The sequence below is a fragment of the Gadus morhua genome, chromosome 10 (genome assembly GCF_902167405.1).
Source record: "Gadus morhua chromosome 10, gadMor3.0, whole genome shotgun sequence".
Taxonomy (NCBI): Eukaryota; Metazoa; Chordata; class Actinopteri; order Gadiformes; family Gadidae; genus Gadus; species Gadus morhua.
Window position 1 is genome coordinate 9,666,172 of NC_044057.1, and position 22,614 is coordinate 9,688,785.

Consider the following 22,614-nt stretch of genomic DNA (forward strand, 5'->3'; position numbering starts at 1 on the left):
TAAAAAGGCTTATGAGCATTTTTCATATCTTGGTGTTATTGTTACGAAAAAATCTGAGGACCTCTTACGAAAGAACTGGAACAGCAAAATTGAACAGCTTAAGCAGGGAATTAATTTCTGGAAGACTCTTCCTATTTCTCTCATAGGGAAGATTAATGCTATTAAGATGATTGTACTGCCGCGTTTCCTCCATCTTTTTCAATCCATTCCTTGCTTTATTGCTCAGTCTTACTTTAAGCAACTAGATTCCATTATTGTATCATTTATCTGGAACTACAAAGCCGTTAGAATTTCTAAAAAACATTTATGTAAAGCAAAGAATGTTGGTGGCTTTGCTTTACCAAATTTTAAAATGTACTATTGGGCTACTCATCTGTCTATGCTTGCTTGGTGGAGAAGGGGCCCCCCGTCTATTTCAGATTCATGCCCAGCGTGGATACGCATAGAACGGCTGCTTTGCAAAAAGTCTTCCTTGTTGGCTCTGCTTAATAGCCCCACCACAGTCAAGAAGTCATGCTATAGTAACAGCCTTGTAATTCATGGCACTATACGCATATGAGAGCAGATAAAATCTTATATTAAGGCTCCAAAAATGTATACTGACACTCCCATTTGTAATAATCACTCTTTTATACCAGGCATTAACGATGCAGCTTTCTTTGACTGGAAACAAAAGGGTATTGTTAACATAAATGATTTGTATATTGAAGGATGTTTTGCCACATTTAGACAGCTACAAACTGCTTATAATATTTCTACCACAAGCTTTTTCAGATATTTACAAATTAGAGACTTTATTCGTAAAAATGTAACGAACTATCAGAGCCTGAATAAGCACGAAACTCTTGAGACAATGAATAAACTTGACCCGGCCACTCGCGGGGCGGTTTCCTTCTTTTACAAAATTCTTCATAAGGGAGCTGTGCTGGGTACCGAGGAGCGTAAGCAGGCATGGGCAGATGAGTTAAATTTGGAACTGAGTGATGATATTTGGGATGAATGTTTGCGGAATGTGCACAGATGTTCAGTTAATGTTAGACACAATCTTATACAGTTTAAAACAGTCCACAGACTTTATTATTCCCTGGAGAAGCTAAACAAATTTTACCCTAATGTCTCACCTGTCTGTAATCAATGTAAGTCCATGATAGGTAATTTAGCACACTCATTTTGGTTATGTAGCAAACTCCATTCATATTGGAAAAGTATTTTTCAATGCTTCTCTGAGGCTTTTGGGAAACGTTTGGAACCTGACCCACTTGTGGCAATTCTGGGAGCTACAAGTCCCTTGTCTTAAATTAATAAATACGAGAAGAAGGCTATTGATTTTGGGATGATGCTTGCCAAGAAATTGATATTACGTGTGTGGAAGTTGGACTCTGTGCCTACATACGACCTGTGGTTAGGAGAAATGTCTAACACACTGCATTTGGAGCGACTGAGATACTATAACGATGATAGAGGAGATGTGTTTGATAAGATTTGGGACCCTGTACTAGGATTCTTTAATGGGTAGGCCGCTCTATAGTGCTTTACTATGCATATGTATGTGTATTTTTCTTTTTTATTGTACTGTATTGTATTGGACATTCACTTGATAAAAATTTCTGATCCTTTTACTTAATATTTATGTTTTGACCATGGACCGCGGCTACTAATTTTGATGTGCTTTGTTCTGTATGTTATATGTGTTTGTATGCACTGTCTGTTCTAAAAACTGAAAACTTCAATAAACATATTTAAAATAAAATGCAAATGAGGAGGAGCGAGGCGGGTCAAGGAGGAGGGTGGGGGTGTGGCCCTGAGCAGCTTGCAGCCACGGTACCATGCGCTCTGTTTATGCCCTGTTTACACCTACCCGATAGTGGGCCCCGATGGTGCCCGATGGCTAAATCAGCAGCTATCGTTATAACATCGGCAAATAGCGTGGTTGCATCGGGAAACACCGTTACTCTTCCCGGGAACATCGTTAGACAACGGGAAGAAACGGGAAGAAATGCTCAATGATCGGGCAACATCGGGCAACATCGGCAAAGAACAAACATGTTTGTTAATTTTGGGTCTATCGGGGTAGAATCGGTTACCAGGTGTTGCTATGGGCTAATCGGCTATAATCGGGAATAGAACGGGAGTATAACGTAAGACATCGCAAATCGTTCGGGAATTTTCCTGGGCACATCGGCTATATTCGTTAATCTTCCGCACTTTATCGTGTTTTATCGTCTTTATATCTGCAACCTCAACATACGAAAGACCCTCGAGAACCCTAGACAAATAACGATTGTGAGTGACCAGATTGCGTTAAGGAAGACCCTCAATCTGCCACTTGGGTATGAATAGGGGGTGATGGATGGATGTCCTACTTTTATAATTACAGGGTACTTCGCCCATTTAGAACCGGCGTTCTATTATTATAAAATCGCTATTGAAATATAAATAAATATATAAATAAATATCAGTCTAAACCAGTCTCCCCTTTGCCTTCTCCCGAAATGACGTCAAATGACGCCAAACGCGTCATATGACGTGTTTGGCGTCATTCGAAATGACGTCAAATGACGCCAAACGCACTTCGGGTGTCTTCCCTGGCATAAATCGTTATGTTATCGTTATAACATCGGGTATGTGTAAATGCTACCCCGATAAATTGACCCGATCATACATTTTTAGCCCGATGTCACCCGAATCACCCCGACTTCCACATCGGTGGTCCATCGGCCATTAGCGGCCATTAGCGGGATGGTGTAAACGGGGCATTACAGTGGATGTATCGCAATGGCGAGGCGCACACAGCCTTTAGCCGTGTCCTGTAAATAGTCTAGAACACACGGGAGTCCTGGAGCTCTATATCTAAATAATATCATATTATACATAGATATCTATATCATATAATAGATATTATCACGGCCAAAAGCTGTGTGAGACGATATTCTGAATCTCAAACGACTGCGTTGGGTTCTCCGACGTTCCTGGTTCTTCCACGTCCACATCAATGTGAAGTAGATTGAACCGCGACAAGGAGGAGAAAGGGATTGTTGCCGGGCAGCGCTTAGGCACCTCCGCCTCCTGCAGCGCCGAGGCGGCGGGTTCGCGGAAGCGGTTTCGCCGCCAACAATCCCTTTCTCCTCCATGTCTTGGTTCATGTTCTTGAGGGAGTCAAAGCCAAAGTTCCTTTCCCCCAATTCATTCTCCACTATGGCTGAGATAACCCCACTACGAGTCTCGTTGTAGAAATACCAGAGACAAGAGTCCGACGTGCTATGCGCCATAACACCAAAAGCAGAACGGTTATCCAAATAACAAGGAATTGTAGAGTCCTGGAGCGCTATATCTAAATAATATCATATAATACATAGATATCTATATCATATAATACATATTATCACGGCCAAAAGCTGTGTGCGCCTCCAGACGACATTATGAATCACAAATGACTTCGTCGGGTTCTGCAACGTCTCTGGTTCTTCCACTTTCACATCAATCTGAAGTAGACTGAACCGCGCGCTGCCTGCTGCCGGCTGCCCACTGCCGGGCGGTGGTGCTTCGCAGCGGTGGTGCTTCTCAACCATGGCTGAGATAACCCCCACTACAGTCTCGTTGTGGAAATACAAGAGACGTCAAATAACCGACAAGAAACACTTGCGTTACAGTGTGTGTATCCACACACACACACACACACACACACACACACACACACACACACACACACACACACACACACACACACACACACACACACACACACACACACACACACACACACACACACACACACACGGCGCTCGCACGGTCGTGTCTCATTGGTGGGCCAAGTCTCTGGGCGGGCCATGCAGAGTAAGGGGAGGAGCTTACTGCAGTGTGACGACATAGGAAACCACATTCCAAATCAGCGCGCATGAGCCTCCGTTTTTTTCCAAAGGCGAGCAGAACACCTAGTTCTCGTTTTACACCGAACGCAAGTTTTAGCCACTTGGGGACCATAGGCAGGCTAGGGGAACTCATATTTATGTTAGAAAACCTCCTAAAGTGAGATTTTCATGCCATGGCACCTTTAAGAACTAAAATAAATGATCTAGAAAGATCTAAGGGGCTAAATAAAAATAAATCCAGAATCTTTCTTTTTCTCAGCAGGTTTGATGGTTGTGTGTTTAAAAACCCATTCCATCTTATAAACCAAACATGTTATGTAGTCGCCTGTGATGAGCATGCAGTGCCCCTGCTGTTTATATGCGAATGTAGACTCTGCCCGCCAAGGTCTGGCAAATTATTACCGTCCACCCATAAGTCAGGTGTAAGCCTGCAAGGCCTGGGGGATGAACCGTCACACACTGGAGAGAGGAGAATGAAAAAGCTTGAAGAGTCATCTTCATTGTTTCTCCCGACAAGTGAATCTAGCTCTCCTATTGGGATAAAGAAAGCGTGAACAAACAACATCATTTCAGTCCCCATTTAAAGCATTGGAAGCGAATCAGTATAGAAACATTCTGAAAGACTAAACTATTGAACTACTTTCAGTGAGAAGTAAAGTCCAGTGTCTATAAAATATATAGAGCCTACCATAAACATTCCAACTCATTTCTACATTACAATATCCCAATGAGTACCAAATCAATTATTTTTGCATTGAATTGAACTGCTTTTACGGACAACATAATTGACAGTAATATTGAAATAATTATCTAACTATAGTGAACTGGGATTTCTGAAGGAAGTCCCCTTCAAGGCTTGGACACTGGCCAGAGATTGGAGCTTTGCCATATCGGAAACATCTATTGAGTTATTTTATTCCACCCTTCTCCTTATTTCAATCGTCCTGGCAACTGGAATACTCCAGTAATCTGTAAACTAGTAGCTGTGACATGTAAGGTGACATTTCTATTCTACTAAACCAGCCTGACAGGTGTGTTAGCCTCAGATAATTCCACAACACCTCCCCAAACCCAGTGGATAGCGACGGGCGACTCTGGGTGATTTGTGTGTGTTCTATGTGTGTGTGTGCATCTGTTGAATGATAATTTTTTTTGAATTTGAATTAAACATTATATACAAGCGGTACCTTCAACGAACCGACCATCGTTTCTTCTAGTAAAGACCATTCTTACGGGTGGTGCTAATGAGTCCTCTTTCCTGTGGTTCACCCAGCCGTTACAGTGTGAGAAAAGGTCTCAATAGCTTGATTCGTTATTATCTGTTCAATCCATTAACTTGATAGACCTTATTAAAAGGCTAGGCCTAATGAAGGTTTAGAAATAAGTGCATAATAAGTAACACAGTGATTTAAATGTGATGATATTTGTTTGCAAAACAAAATAGCTGTTGAAAAAGGACTTATTTTTGTGTCATTGCCTCAAGACCAGCACGTCATCAGACACACCTTCAGGGGGTATAGAGAAAAAACCATAGCAGCTACAATGCACTTTGTATCAGATATATGACATATGACAGTTCCTACAATGCATTATGTGGGAGCTGGTGGGAGCTGAATAAAAAGCACTATAACGTTGTTTTTTTATATTCAACATTATATATATATATATATATATTGGATATGCTTATTTAAATATATAAATGACCCGTTGATAAATTTAAAAGTGACAGAGCTTTTTGGTCCAGCAAATCGACAGCTCGCCTGTTTACTGGGATCTGTTTAGTCTTTAAGCCTCCAATATGGCAGAGACGTGGGGGACGTGGGGCTTCAGTGGGGTATTTTGGGGTATTTTTATACTGCTTATACTGCTTTCAAATTTCACCACCAGACCCACCGCCAATTGCAGAATTACTTACCAGCTTAAGATAGCTTCATTAGGGAGCGTGAACACCCAATATCTATCCAACTTTAACTCAGTTTGAAAATATCAATATGTGATCGAAAAATCTAAGTTGTGACTTATAGTTGTGGTGATTTATGTCCTTGTACTGCGTACAATCAGGTCAGTTAAATTGAACATGCATACAGCTCAAACAGATCCATTTGCAATATTGGTCCAGATAGTTGCAGCACTTTCCCATCAAGGTTTCCATTCCGCTTTGAGGGTCCAGCCCCATATATTTGTATCCTCTATTTTTTCCTCTATTATACCTACCATTTCACACCACGCTCGCTCAGACAGCTTCATGATATTGCTACTTCCAATCGTGAATATGTGAAGATGATGAATGATCAGAGGTGGAAAACGTGTCAATCTTTATGTGCGTGGCCTCACGACCAAGTCTTTTTCTGCCTTGCTCCCTTATATATCTCTTCTCGTGCACGGATTTGCTTAAACTGACCGATCAATCCGAGGAGGGGGAGCTGCTTTACTTTCTCTAGCCATAAGTGAACTCAAATTCACAGATTCATTGTTGCCCTGGTATGAGTCATTTGTGCCACCAGTATTTTATGTAATTGGATTTTCAGAACTTATGGTTCGATTGCTCAATTAGTTGGCACCTGAGAGCAACACATTAATTTGAGGGATCATTAGCTGAAAGGTACTTTATTTGCCCTCACCAATTACTAATTTAGGGGTAAGGTGCACATAACTAATTGGAGACCAAGTCCTTGATCTTGTCTCTCTTTATTCCAGGAACCCGACTACCCTGAGAGGCTAAGAGACACTTCCATCCTTCCATCACTTCCAACTTTAGTATAAATTGCTTGACGTTCATGATGATTTTTGTAGTTGAAATCTTAAGATTTGCCTTTTCTTTTTTTGGAAGTAGCAATATCATGAAGCTGTTTGAGCGAGAGTTGTACATTTTGTTTTAGTTTTTCGAGAAAGACAAATATTCGAGAGCTGTAAATTTTTTTTAGTTTTTCGAGAAAGACAAATATTCGAAGACAAAAGGGATAGACAGCGGGTGAGGCCCAGCAATAGAAGGTCTTTAAGGCTAAAAAGGAAAAGCTAATTATGATAAAGGGGCTCTAAGTTATGTCGTTATCACAGTGCAGGCTTGCTGATGCGGGGAGACTGGGCCTGGCAGTGATAACCAGGCAGAAGATGCACGGTACTCCGTCAATGTAACCATCTCTGCTTCACCAAAGTTGGATCCAACCTATACTACTCAGAGGGATTTTCATACTTTTACTATTCCACTTATTTTTTTCAATAATTAATATAATTATTGAAGAAATTGAATCCACCATCAAAGGATTTGAAATGTTCTTGTATAAATGATCATGGTATTTTATAAAGATAAATATCCTATGGTGAAGGCATTGTGGGTTTGGGTATTTTAACTAAGCTAGCTAGCGAACACAGCAGCAGACTAAAGACGTTACAGATGATAAGACCAGGCATGGCCCTTCACTGAGTGCAGTATAACAGTGTGTATTATATCACATTATAGTGGATGCTTTGAGCAGTGAACATATCCCAGGCCAATGTAAATAAACTGGTAACTTGAAACTGGCATTAGCTCGGGATCTCTGAATTTGTCAATGATCAACAGTTTGGTCTGGCAGGTCTGACCCACAGACCCTGAGGAGAAATATCATAAACACATACACATTACACACACACCAAAGAAATCCCAAACAATTGTTAAATAGATGATTATTTATATTTTCTCTTATGGTAAAAGGAGCAAATAAACAGAATAATTGAAGATAAGTTTCAATGTAAATGAAAAAGGTAAAAGTTTAAACTATTTGCTAGACGTTATTAATTTATATAGGCACATCAGCATGAAGCTCATCACAATTAACAATGCATAGCAGTGTCATTTAGATTTGAATCAATAACCGAACACTTTTCTTATCCTCATGGATTATAAAAGGCAGTCATAGCGGCGGGTTTGAACTGAACTGTGTTGGACACAGGAAGCTATCACTGGGTGTGTCGAGCAGTAGATTATCTATATTGAGGCAAGTAATGTATGATTCAGCTGGTCCTACATCAATTCCAATATGCTGGATATGACAGGAACTTTAAGATTATAATTGTGTTTCTTAAGATGAATTTGAACAGTTCCTCCCAATACTAAACTACTATATTCAATGATGACCTTTAGGTGCGAGACTAAGGTTTAATATAATCATGTCACAGTGAATGATATCCATATATTTATCTATATCAGATGATGAATTTAAAACAAGGATGAATGGATATATTTGGTATATGAAATGTATGTGTATGTATGTATGTATGTACATGGTGCCAGTGAAGGACCATGATTCACATAATGACCAGCAGCTTTAGTGATGATAGATGGTAACAGGAAGCTGCTGAACTGAGAGGAGACCTTTGGTTGTCTGCTTAAACATCTCATGTTCTCATAGCGCCCTCTGTTGGTACGTTGAGTGCAGTACAGTCGAGTTTCTAATGTTTTTATGCTGTTTTCTCAGAGCGTATGTGCAGCTTAAAGGCCGATCCATACCTCCGGTCCGGATCCGGACGAAATTCGTCCATCGCCCCAAACGTTGCCTCCGAAACTACCCTTCATACCTCTGTTTGGTTTCAGCGTTGTTATGGATGTTACGCAATAAATCCTCTAGAGGGCAGTGACTGTCGATTCACAAATTAACGGCATCGACAATCGCAAACATGACATCTGCAGAGATGATTTTGCTTTGAGTCATCCGAAATCTGCAAAAGAAATTGCAAAAAGTGTGCGGTGGCATGTGACACCCCTCACCAATCCGCAGATTATCTCCTCAAAATGTTGTTAAATGACCAGTTACAACTCATTGCCAAAGCAGGGGGACAATAAAATGAAAAGGTCAGGTATATAGTATAATATAAGTATAAAACGTTAAATACAATATATATACACATATCAGATATTATACTACTCTATCTATTTTCGCGAATGGTCTGACATTTGACTCTGTACCGCCACCTCAGTTTCCGGTGGTATTGCTCCGTTTCTCCCGGAGCACTCCGGATTCGTAAGCTCAGAGGCGATGGACCCATTGACGGACGAAACACCTCTGGGACCGGACGAAACGGTCCGTATCCGTAATTACCGTAGGGTGTGAATGGGCCTTTAGAAGTATCGCATGTGGCACACATAAAAATAGACATCATATATGTAGAAAGGTTGTAATGTCCACCCGTGGAAAACTGTAAGTTTAAATAAAGTAAGCTTCCTCCCATCTCATACTGCTATAGAGTATGGTAAGAGCTGGTAAATCCAAACTCAAGATTCGCTTTTGAAACCATGAAACCACGTTTATTTGACGCCACTGCCAGCAAAATATTCAGAAACAGAGATGAGTGAACTTTTTCACTCAGATTCTCTCTATATCCTTTTTATTTCCTACAATATTCTCTTATAATGTGAACTAACATAACAGATTAAATGCACAGCAAACATCCTTTAACTATCAGCTTTATGTTTAACTGATCACTGTTTAATGTTATTTAAGAAGGACTCACCACTTTCCGTATCCTGGTCTTGTAATCAATGTGGAGCAACTTCTCTTTCTTCAGGAGCGACTCTAAAGACATCTTCAGTAGGAGCGCTGACCTCAACAACTGCAGCTGCTCAGGGCCCGACCTGGTGAAAACCTGCATAGAGATACAGTTAGAGACAGTCACATGGTCACACAGACAGTAGGAAGAGACACAGTCACATGGATACAAAGACAGTAGTAAGAGAGACAGAAACATAGTAACATGGTTACACAGACAGTAAGAAGAGAGACAGTCACATCGGTGTTTCCCCTACCATTGTTCAGGCCTGGCGGGCCGCCAGGCCAACGAGCGCCCCCGCCAGGCCAACAACCGGCCAAAAAAATGAAAAGAAATGAAAAAGAGAAAAAAAAAAAAAATGAAAAAAAAAAAAAACTTTTTTTTTTTTTTTTATTATTATTATTATTATTAGCCATAATATCATAACCATCCAAGCTCACCACCAGCTATCTCAATATGTATTGGTGCTTTATGCTCCTGTACATGAAATTAGTTTATATTAAATCAACTTTGTTTTTAGAAAAACACTGTTTATTCTCCGGCAGAAGAACTATACCATGAACCGATCGCGTAAATGCGACGTCTGATTGGTTCAGCCCGCCGTTACCATGGACATTTTTACCGCCCCCGCGAAACACTAGCCTCGTTCTTTATATGTCCATAACTTAACCAACTTGTGATGGCTAAGCAAGTGTTTTATTTGGAAATAACCAACAAATACTCTAGCATCCCGTGAAAAATGTATAACAAATCACACCATCAGCTCTTACCACCGGGCCTAAAAAAAATTCTAGGGGAAACACTGCACATGGTTACACAGACAGAAGTAAGAGAGACAGTAACATGGATACAGACAGTAGTAAGGTAGAGACAGAAACATAGAAACATGGTTACACAGACGGTAGGAAGAGAGACAGAAACATAGTAACATGGTTACACAGACAGTAGTAAGAGACGGTTACATGGTTACACAGACAGTAGGAAGAGAGACAGTGAGATGGTTACAGAGACAGGACTAAGAGAGACAGTAACATGGTTACACAGACAGTAGTAAGAGAGACAGAAACATAGTAACATGGTTACACAGACAGTAGGAAGAGAGACAGTCACATGGTTACACAGACAGTAGTAAGAGAGACAGAAACATAGTAACATGGTTACACAGCGAGTAGTAATAGACGGTCACATGGTTACACAGACATTAGGAAGAGAGACAGTGACATGGTTACAGAGACAGGACTAAGAGAGACAGTAACATGGTTACACAGACAGTAGTAAGAGAGATAGTAACATGGTTACACAGACAGTAGTAAGAGACAGAAACATAGTAACATGGTTACACAGACCGTAGGTAGAGAGACAGTCACAGGGTTATAGAGACAGGACTAAGAGAGACAGTAACATGGTTACACAGACAGTAGGGAGAGAGACAGAAATATAGTAACATGGTTATATAGACAGTAGTAAGAGAGACAGTCACATGGTTACACAGACAGTAGTAAGAGAGACAGTCACATGGTTACACAGACAGTAGGCAGAGAGACAGTCACAGGGTTATAGAGACAGGACTAAGAGAGACAGTAACATGGTTACACAGACAGTAGTAAGAGAGACAGTACCATGGTTACACAGATAGTAGTAGGAGACAGAAACATAGTAACATGGTTACACAGACAGTAGGAAGAGAGACAGTCACATGGTTACAAAGACAGTAGGAAGAGAGACAGACACATGGTTACAATGAAAGTAGGAAGAGAGACACAAGCATAGTAACATGGTTACACATACAGTAGTAAGAGAGACAGTAACATGGTTAAAAAGACAGTAGTAAGAGAGACAGTCACATGGTTACACAGACAGTACGCAGAGAGACAGTCACAGGGTTATAGAGACAGGACTAAGAGAGACAGTAACATGGTTACACAGACAGTAGTAAGAGAGACAGTACCATGGTTACACAGATAGTAGTAGGAGACAGAAACATAGTAACATGGTTACACAGACAGTAGGAAGAGAGACAGTCACATGGTTACAAAGACAGTAGGAAGAGAGACAGACACATGGTTACAATGAAAGTAGGAAGAGAGACACAAGCATAGTAACATGGTTACACATACAGTAGTAAGAGAGACAGTAACATGGTTAAAAAGACAGTAGTAAGAGTGACAGTCACATGGTTACACAGACAGTAGTAAGAGAGACAGTAACATGGGAACACAGACAGTAGTAAGAGACAGTAACATGGTTACACAGACAGTAGTAAGAGAGACAGTACCATGGTTACACAGATAGTAGTAGGAGACAGAAACATAGTAACATGGTTACACAGACAGTAGGAAGAGAGACAGTCACATGGTTACAAAGACAGTAGGAAGAGAGACAGACACATGGTTACAATGAAAGTAGGAAGAGAGACACAAGCATAGTAACATGGTTACACATACAGTAGTAAGAGAGACAGTAACATGGTTAAAAAGACAGTAGTAAGAGAGACAGTCACATGGTTACACAGACAGTACGCAGAGAGACAGTCACAGGGTTATAGAGACAGGACTAAGAGAGACAGTAACATGGTTACACAGACAGTAGTAAGAGAGACAGTACCATGGTTACACAGATAGTAGTAGGAGACAGAAACATAGTAACATGGTTACACAGACAGTAGGAAGAGAGACAGTCACATGGTTACAAAGACAGTAGGAAGAGAGACAGACACATGGTTACAATGAAAGTAGGAAGAGAGACACAAGCATAGTAACATGGTTACACATACAGTAGTAAGAGAGACAGTAACATGGTTAAAAAGACAGTAGTAAGAGTGACAGTCACATGGTTACACAGACAGTAGTAAGAGAGACAGTAACATGGGAACACAGACAGTAGTAAGAGACAGTAACATGGTTACACAGACAGTAGTTAATATAGACTGTTACAAAGCTACAGCGAGGCAGTGAGTGAGTGAGTGAGTAATTGAATAGGAGTGTGTACTTACTTGTACCCAGCTCTTTACGGCTGGCAGGTGTTTTGTGGTGATCAAGCGATGGAGTTCAATTAATGTGGAAACCACAGCTTCGTTATCGTCTGTCTCTTTAACCTGGACGTCTAAGAGAGGGAAGGAGAGGAGTACACTATAATGCATCGTAAGATCTAAATCAAATTGTCAAATTGTATTCATATTAATGCATTGGGTGTAATCACAAATGTATTTGGAAAGATGAATTGTGATTAGAATATAATTCTAATACAATTTTGATTATATTATAATACATGATACACACCAGACTCTACATTGATGTTCAGAGTGTACGAATGAGATATGAGACCAGAGTTTCTAATGAAAACATCCTCATAAGAAACATCATTCATCCAAGTCTCCTCCTCATCTCTGTCAACCTCCTTTTCCTCTTGTTTCATGCTAAGCTCCTCTCTTCCTTCCAATTCCACCGTCTCAAATGTCTCTAGTGAAGGTTTTTCTTCCATCCTAGCGTCCAGACATTTCTTCTCATCTTCCTCTTGTCTCCTTTCATTGTTCCCTCCATTCTTCTCCTTCCCTATTGCTTCCTCCGCTGTGAGGCTGGACCCAGGCCGGTGCTCCTCAGAAAGCTGTCTGCTGGCCAGCCCCCGGCCCCCCGGGGCTGTATCTCCCAGGGTCCGGCTGTCAGGGCCTGGAGCCGTTTGGTCCGAGAGGCCGAACTCATCAGGGAGCAGCAACTTCAGACACGACTTCATCTCCGTTACAGTCGTCTCAATTTCCTGGTGGGACTCTGAAGATCACAGAAGAAGGATTGGACTCTGTTATGTGGGGCAGCTGTGTCTCAATGGCGTTCAAACAGGAACTCTCTTAGGGAGCTAGTCTCAGCCTCCTCCACTCATTCTTACTGCATCAATCTGTGACTTGTCTTGAACATCTGATACATAGAGCAAGCTCAGCCATGCAGTCTCCAACAAACTGTAGATACCATTCTCATTGGCTGTCAGAAAAGGTCTGTAGTTCTAAAAATACTCTCTGAAAACACCTTTTCCTCGCAATTGTCAGTATGAGGTGCACTTGCAAGTAGGTGTTTCATGACACAGTTAATCAGCACTGGGTTCCACCTGCTCTGTATGGTAAGGATGGCTCTCTAACATGACACTTGTAAATTGGCGTTTGCCTATCCAGATTCAGACTAGTTGATTTTATTCCAAATTCAACATTGTACCAAATATAGTTCTGCATTATTTTCAGCACTATGTTAGAGGTCCCATGTAGAGCTGGGTTTCGATTCAAATTTCAAGAATCGATTCGATTCCGATTTTTAAGTTTCAGAAACGATTTTTTCAGATTTTCTCAGATTCCATCCGATTCGATCCGATTTTGATCTGATTTCCGATTCGATCCGATTTCGATTCGATCCGGGGGTTAATGTTATTAAAAATGAAAAATGTATTTGAACCGTTTCCTTCACTTCATGACTGTGTAGAGAAGCAACATATTAAAACTAGTATTATATCAATATTAAACAGCAAATCGTACAAGTATTGGTAGTTACTGATGGCTGGAAGACTGATGAAAAGGTTAAGGGTCAATCTACCTTCAAGAAAGATAATTCAGGACAATAAATGGAGGACATCATTGAGGTGACTATATCTGCAACAGTGGATTCCTACTGGGACACTAACCAGTGCATTATTATTATGCTTGAAAATAATTAAGAATTCACCCAAAAGCGGTTGCTACCAAAAGCATTTTTATTTTAAAACTGCTCACACTTAATAAACTGAGAAGTACTGAAACTGGAAGTATAAAATGTAAACGTTGAGCACTTTTCTTTAAAGTGCGAACATAAGAACAGAACATTTTAAACTGTAAAAGCACTGAATGGGGTCTATATGAGCATGTTCAAATCTGTTCTAAAACCACACTCAAGATTTGTTTTCAAGAATATGCAGCACCCTAAGTGTTCAGGGGAAGCCCATGAATATTTTCCATGAATATATAAAATATAAATTTTTTACTTATAAAATTCGAAATTGTATTTTTTTCTTTTTTTTTTTTTTAATAAAAAAAATCGATCTTTGGATGTATGAATCGATAATCGGTCATTAATATGCGAATCGATTAAAAATCGGAAAATCGATTTTTTCAACACAGCTCTAGTCCCATGGCATGAAAATCTCACTTTATGAGTTTTTCTACCTAGGGTCCCCCAGTGGCTAAACTTTAGTTTGGTTAAAACAAGCATTTGTCCTCTGTGGAGGACATTTGTAACCCTGAATATCTCCCACCCATAGCATACTACTGCATTAACTCCTTTTGCTATCTACAGAGGACATTTAGGGCTTTTCAATGATACCAAATGTGAGGGGGTGGGGCTTTGGTACAAATACTTCCTCCTTCTTGAAAATGGCGTCCATCAGTCCAAGCACATTTTATGGGAAAAGGAAAAGTAAGTGCATGATACTTTTTATTTAGCAAATTTTGACTTGAAATGTTGTTTGCATATTTTATATAAGTCTCTTAAGAACACATTAAAACATTCTCTGAATTATTTTAGATGTATTTCAGCATAGTATTTACATGTTTAAAAAATGTCCTCCGTAGTGGACATTTGTAGTTATTTCTTCCATTTTGTTCTGTTTTTTTTCAAATGAAAAGAAAGGGAGTCATTCTCAGAAGCAGAGAGAATTTTACTTCGAATTGTTGATGGAAACTCAGATATTGAGTTGTCTGATGAAGAAGATCAGGATGCAGTGTTTGAGCCAGAAGCAGAGAAAGATGATTCAGAGAGCTCTGAGGATGAAACTCAGGCAGGGCAAGCAGATGCAGAGGAGTCAGATCAAGCAGAACAGTCCACATCTATGTCCAGTCAGCGTCCACTGTGGAACAAGAATTCAAAGTACACATTGATTTTGTATTAAAAAAAATAATAATTAATTTTCTCTAACAATTGAGTCATTTTAATTTTGTTTTTCTCCCTTTATTGGCTTTCCTTAGATACTAATTTCAACGTGATGATCCTCCCATTATTTAGAACAATGATGCCATGACACGCCAAAACGACCCCAATGGATTATTTTAAGCAGTACATCGATGACTCACTGTTTGAGGAAATGGCCCTGTGCACAAATCAGCGTGAAGTCCTTGTGTCTGGAGCACCACTAAAAACCACTCCTGAAGAACTGAAAACATTCTTTGGAAATTCTATTTACATGGCCTGTCTAGGATATCCAAACATTCAAATGTATTGGGCCTCAAATACCAGAGTTCAAATTGTGGCAGAATCCATGACCAGAAATCGGTTTTACAAGCTTAGAAATTCCATTAAGATTGTCAACGACCTTGATGTTTCAGACGATGAAAAAACAAATGATCTCTTGTGGAGAATCAGGCCCCTCTTGACCAAAGTAAGGCAAGGATGTCTGAGTCTGCCTAGAACAGGAAAGTTGTGCATTGACGAGCAAATGATTCCATTTACGGGTCGATGCCCAGTGCGGCAGTATGTACCGGGCAAACCACACCCAACTGGATTGAAGGTGTTTGTCTTGGCCGCACCAACCGGTCTGGTCTTAGACTTTGTGGTCTAACAAGGCAAGACTACCTTCAGAGTTACAGAAGGGAAGGGCATTGGAGAGCAAACTGTTCTTCATTTGGTAGAGTCTGTTCCCCGAGGAACCCACCTGTTCTTTGACAGGTACTTCACAACGATAAACCTCCTCAACACCCTGATGGCAAAAGGGCTGACAGGGACTGGGACCCTCATGAAAAACAGGGTGCCAAAGGAGTGCAACATCATAGAGGATAAATCCCTCAAAAAGAAAGGAAGAGGGACATCAGAGATGGTAGTCCGACGAAGCCCTCCTGAAGTTGCTGTCATAAAGTGGTTGGACAACATGCCAGTTGCCATGGCATCCTCTGCCTATGGCATTGAACCTCAGGACAAACGCAAAAGATGGTCCAAGAAAGACAAAAGGTTTGTTCAGGTGTCAAGGACACTGGCAATTGCTGAGTACAACACCAACATGGGTGGTGTGGACTTGGTTGACCGAATGTTGAGTTTCTGCAGGATGGCCTCTCGCACTCGGAAATGGACAGTGCGTGCAGTTTTCCACTTTTTTGACCTGGCAATCACCAACTCCTGGCTTCAGTATAGGAGTGACTTCTAGTTTCTGGGGAAGAAACCGCTGAAGTTCCTTGACTTCAAACTTCTCTTTGGTGAAGACTTGATAACTCGGGCCCAAGCAGGAATTGCAAGTCAGCGAAGATGACTACACTCCCCCACGTCAAAAGTGGAAACCGCAGCCAAATGCAGCTCTGAGACACTACGGCGCCATCCATCTTCCAGAGATGGTGGATGAAAAACATGCATCAAGGTGTCGCAGATCCGACTGCAAGAGCAAAACATACGTGATGTGCAGGAAGTGCAAGGTATTCCTTTTTGTTTCCAAGAAGGGGAATTGCTTTTTGAAGCATCATACCAAATAAGCAAAACCCTGGTATTTTCTTTGGGACTAACTGGTTGCCATCAAGGTTCAGTTTCACGTACGGCGTTCCGATGCCCACTGTGGACACATGATGTCTTTAAAGCACAACAAAGCAAAAAAAAAAAAAGAAAGTGATGATAAGCAGTTATTTGGATGTTCAACTCATTCTCATGTTGACTTTTTGATATTTTCTATGAGATTAACTATTTTCCATGAAGGTTCCATTTCACATGTATGGCGTTCCGATGTCCACTGCAGTGGACACATGATATCTTAAAAATAAAAACATTTTTTTCAAAAAAAATGTTGTCAGTATTCTAATTACCTTACACAGATTGGGGAATTAAAAAAAAAAAAAAGTGATCGGACAATATTTTTTTTGAGACAAATAAATATTGAGACACGACCGTGCCAGCGTCACATGTGTGTGTGTGTGTGTGTGAACACACGCACTGTAACGCAAGTGGTTGCTGTTGGTGTTATGGCGCATAACACGTCGGTTCTTTGACGTCTCTTGTATTTCCACAACAAGACTGTAGTTGGGGTTATCTCAGCCATGGTTGAGAAGGAATTGGGGGAAAGGAACTTTGGCTTTGACTCCCTGAAGTATGAACTGCGACATGCTGTCTGCCGCTGGTTGCCGCGAAGCACCACCGCCCGGCAGCGGGCAGCCGGCAGCAGGCAGCTCGTGTTTCAGTCTACTTCAGATTGATGTGAAAGTGGAAGAACCAGAGACGTCGGAGAACCCGACGAAGTCATTTGTGATTCATAATATCGGCTGGAGGCGCACACAGTTTTTGGCCGTGATAATATGTATGATATGATACAGATATCTATGTATTATATGATATTATTTAGATATAGAGCTCCAGGACTGTATCGCAAGTGTTGTACACTTCCTTGTTATTTGGATAACCGTTCTGCTCTTGGTGTTATGCCACATCACACATCGGATACACGGTATTTCCACAACGAGACTCGTAGTTGGGGTTATCTCAGCCATGGTTGAGAATGAATTGGGGGAAAGGAACTTTGGCTTGACTCCCTGAAGTACATGAACCAAGACATGGAGGAGAAAGGGATTGTTGGCCGCGAATGTCTCCCGCTTGAGCCCTGCTTCCCGATGCCAAGGGACCACCGCCTCGGTGCTGCAGGAGGCGGTGGTGCCTAAGCGCTGACCGCTGCCGAGGCGGTGGTCCCTCGGCAGCGAGGCTCCGGCGGGAGACAACCGCGGTCAACAATCGCGGGCAACAATGCCTTTCTCCTCCAGTCTACTTCAGATTGATGTTGACGTGGAAGAACCAGAGACGTCGGAGAACCCAACGCGGTCGTTTGAGATTCATAATATCGTCTGGAGGCTCACAGAGCTTTTAGCCGTGAGAATATATATTATATGATATAGATACCGATGTATAATATGATATTATTTAGATATAGAGCTCCAGGACTCCTGTGTGTTCTAGAATATTTATTCTACGGCTAAAGGCTATGTGCGCCTCGCCATTGCGATACACTCACTTTAAACAGAGCGCATGGTACCGTGGCTGCAAGCTGCTCAGTGCCACACCCCCACCCTCCTCCTTGACCCGCCTCTCTCCTTCTTATTTGCATTAAAGCTACAGACACCGAAACGGTGCGTTTGGGGAAAGCTCAATGTGCGACTGGCTCGTAGTGGCTGTAATTCTGCACCACGGCTGAATTTCAGGAACGTCTTCAAATACTGTGTTTGGGGCCTACTAATATCTATATTAAAGCATCCATAAAGTAGCTAACCACTCACTACCAGCCAGCAGCAGCTTGTCACAATACTGTCTATGTGATTATACATCACATATAGCCTCATAATCCCAGTGCCATAAATAGTGCCAAAGTAAGTGTTTGTGACAGTCGTGTGTAGTTGAAATAATTCAAAAGGTATTCTCCTCACATTGATACAAGCCATATTATTTAACTCTGAAAATCAATGGAAGTGACTCAAATCAAAGGCCAAACTCCCCTTCTTCATGCTGAATGATGAATTTTGGATTAAACAACTTTTCTGAATCTAGGTAAGACAGGCAATGCCAATTTATAGATATTGAGGTATGCTTTTAAGATTTACAAAGGGGTCATCATATTCCCAAAGGAAAACTAGTATTGGTATAAGTAAAACTGAAATATGTAGAATTCACCTTCCATCTCTTTAGCAGCGGTCTCCACCCTATCTTTGTAGATCCTTTCCATCCTCCTCTGTCTCTCATTTTCTCGGCTCCTCTCTGCTACAGTCCTGGCCTGAACATCATTAAAGTCAACCTAATAGAGAGAGAATAATGCTTCAATATGTCATAACAGCATGAATGTTGACACTTCTCAATAGATATTGTCTAGTGTTTATGGACGGAACACACTGTGAAAAAACCAACGGGACTTTCACCTTAAAAATGAATTAAGTACTACAAAGAAAACTGAAAAAACAAAGATTAGGGTTAGGGTCAATGGTTAGGGTTAGGGTTAGGGGTTAGGGTTAAAAGGTTTCCCCACAATTCCTGTCTCACATTCTTGACTTGTTTCATGAAGTGGTATCCCAGGGCCAACTTCTTGTATGCGGTTCCATATTGAGCTTGCCAGGATTGGATGGTTTTGATAGCAGATATCTTAAGTTTCTTGGCCACCTCTTTTGGTGGCGGGAGAGGTTGATCCGAGTCAGTCTCCACAGTTAATTCTAAAAACTCCTAAAAAGAGACGAATGGTCATCAGGTGAATGATGAACTTCTAATCAATGACACATACTGTTGTTTACAGATGGGCAACAACACCATAATGGGACGTGGGACAATAAAAATAAGTTGTTTATTTTAAGGATTCCATCTGTTCAGTATTGGCTTTATTTTCTATATTTATATATTTTCACAATAACTAAAGAAGTCAGAGTTTTAAAAAATAACATGAATCTTTAACTTTTTGTGTAAGTTTAGGGTAGTCATCAGTGATTTTCATGGCCCTACTATAACAGTACAAAGTGTAATGGGAATAAAGGATACGTAGGTTAACCAAAGTCTAATCAGGAAACTCAGACTATTTCAAAATAGGCGTGGTTATTAGAAACAACGTTGGTACCTGAAAGTTATCCACAAGACGAATTCTGAATTGGTGTGACCTGGAGAAGAGTTCACTGGCTATCTGGAAGGCTGAAAGTCGGATTTCTGCATGTTCTTTATCAAGTTGTGCCATCACAGAGTCGTATACATGATCTACATAGTCCTTAGATAGTCTGGACCATGGGATTTGAGAGGAACACCAACAAAGCAACAAGAAAAAAAAAAGACTGTCATTTTTTGGTTAAGGATATGATATTCAACAGATTTTCTTTGGATACACAAATGTACCTGCAGATCTTCTTGATTTCCTTAATCTTCTCTTGGTTGAGCTGCTGCTGTCCAGATGTGGTGAGCTCCTCCACCAGCTCCGAGAGCTTGTCCCGTTGTGCCAGCTCCATTACGATGATTTAACCCTGTGGATATGGTGTCATATCCAACATACAGGTAATAGAGGTTTCATTTATGAACTCCCGTTTAGATCACCGAACCAATAGATCAGCAGTGAGCCACTCCAAGGCAAGAAATTGGAACGTTAATATTTCTCTTAAAAAAAAAAACATAAATATAAAAAATAAAGATTTGGACGTGGTTGTTGACAGCAGTGTATTCACTCTCCCGAGAATGTGCTTCACTATGAAAGGCTCACAAAGGAAGTCAAAAGACAAAAATAAAGAAGAGATAGATTTAGACCACCACTCTATTGTTGAGTTTGTTTTATTATACAGCAGGACGGAAGCAGGTCGTGTTTGCCTGAAGCACTGATTCACTCGACAGTAGCCATGAAGTGAAGTGTCTACCCTAACCCTAACCCATGAAGTGAACCGCTACCCTAACCCTGACCCTAACCCGTAAGTGAAGGGTCTACCCTAATCCCTAACCCTAACCCATGAGCAATGTAGTGAAGAGTCTTACCCCATCCCTAACCCTAACCCATGAAGTGAAGGGTCTACCCTAATCCCTAACCCTAACCCATGAAGAGAAGGGTCTACCCTAATCCCTAACCCATGAGCAATGAAGTGAAGAGTCTTACCCCATCCCTAACCCATGAAGTGAAAGGTCTACCCTAACCCCTAACTCCAACCCATGAAACATGAAGTGAAGGGTGTACCCTTATCCCTAACCCCTTATCCCTAACCCTAACCCATGAGCCATGAAGTGAACCGCTACCCTCACCCATGAGCCATGAAGTGAAGAGTCTAGGTTATACCCTTCACTTCAAGGCTCATGGGTTAGGGTACTGTTCACTAAATGGCTAGGGTTAGAGTGAGGGTAGACCCTTCCCTTCATGGCTCATGGGTTAGGGTAGACTCTTCACAAAATGGATCATGGGTTAGGGTAGACCCTTCACTTCATGGCTCATGGGTTAGGGTGCCATGAAGTATACAGACAGACAGACAGACAGACAGACAGACAGACAGACAGACAGACAGACAGACAGACAGACAGACAGACAGACAGACATTTGTGCTGAGATGTCCTTTTACTACTCACCACTGTGTAATGTATGACTCACTGAATTTAATATCACCAAAAGCCAGAAGACAGTATCATTGGTACCAGGTTATCTTTAAATGCGTAAACTCTGATCACCTATCCTTCTTACCTAAAGGAATATCTAATTCCATTTAGACCCAGCTATAGATTGAGACACACTGAATATCCCTCCTTCACTGTGCCAAACAACTCCAAAGAGAGTGGTCGACGTACCTTTAAAGGTAAAGCCCCTTCAGATTGGAATAGCCTGCCTGGATCTTCAACACTTCTTTGCATTCATTCAAAACATCACTTCTTACCTACTTGCAAGCCAATTGTTTCTGCAAATGTTTTCCTCATGTGTGACTGGACTTATTTATTTATTTTATTACTATTATTATTTACGTGTATATGCAAGTATGGGTGTAGGTGTGTGTATATTATGCATCTGTCTATATGGTATGGGCTAAATGTTGTTATGCCTCTTTACTGCAATGTTTTGTTTTTTTGTTTTTTCTTGTGTACATGTGGGGTGGGCGGGAGAGGCGGGATGAGGGAGAGTTTGAGCTAGTGTGAATGTAAATGTTTGTATTGTCTCTGTCCTATGTCTGGAGGACCCCCTCGAAAACGAGATGTTTCATCTCAAGGGGATATCATCCCAACAACAATAACAATTTCAAACAAGTGAAGATTCTACCCTAACCCTAACCCATGAGCCATGAAATGAAGAGTCTACCCTAACCCTAACCCATGAGCCTTGAAGTGAAGGGTCAACAAGTGAAGATTCTACGCTAACCCTAATCCTAACCCTACCACCCTAAGAGGACCGTAATGATTAAAGAAATGCGCTCAATAAAAACAGTGTTTCCGAAAATGCAACTGTACTTATCACTATATTTCGCCCATATATGTATTGACATCTATATTAGACAATGATTTACAATTTACAATCTAAAACAGGAATAGTGCAAGCTGTTTATTGATTCGGCTTCAGTGTTTAGCCACAGATAAAGTAAACACATATTTAATAAACAACCATGTATCTATATTATAGGTGAGACGCTAAAATAAGGAATGGAAATGTTATTTACCTGTTCCGTTATGGTAATCTGTTTTTCGAGAACAATCTATTCTTTAGGCATTGTTAAAGATCTACTACCTGTTTAGCCACAATGTTCGAAGCTTGACCGCGCCTGCGCAGAGCTGAC

The 22,614-nt window shown here is 41.0% G+C and overlaps 1 protein-coding gene across 2 annotated transcripts in view; it reads right to left on the reverse strand.

Moving 5' to 3' along the window:
• uvssa (UV-stimulated scaffold protein A) overlaps nucleotides 1-22,612 on the reverse strand; it is a 101,387-nt gene extending 78,775 nt beyond the window's left edge. The window contains exons 1-8 of one of the 2 annotated variants that reach the window (XM_030367645.1): nucleotides 22,498-22,612; nucleotides 20,222-20,346; nucleotides 19,953-20,106; nucleotides 19,391-19,567; nucleotides 19,028-19,148; nucleotides 12,674-13,159; nucleotides 12,388-12,497; nucleotides 9,360-9,491 (exon numbers count right to left, since the gene is read on the reverse strand). In XM_030367645.1, the coding sequence (XP_030223505.1) occupies nucleotides 9,360-9,491; nucleotides 12,388-12,497; nucleotides 12,674-13,159; nucleotides 19,028-19,148; nucleotides 19,391-19,567; nucleotides 19,953-20,106; nucleotides 20,222-20,331 (1,290 nt within the window). In that variant the 5' untranslated portion in view covers nucleotides 20,332-20,346; nucleotides 22,498-22,612. The remainder of the gene's footprint in view (nucleotides 1-9,359; nucleotides 9,492-12,387; nucleotides 12,498-12,673; nucleotides 13,160-19,027; nucleotides 19,149-19,390; nucleotides 19,568-19,952; nucleotides 20,107-20,221; nucleotides 20,347-22,497) is intronic. The other variant, XM_030367647.1, reaches the window with a different exon arrangement.
• Nucleotides 22,613-22,614: the final 2 nt, after the last annotated feature.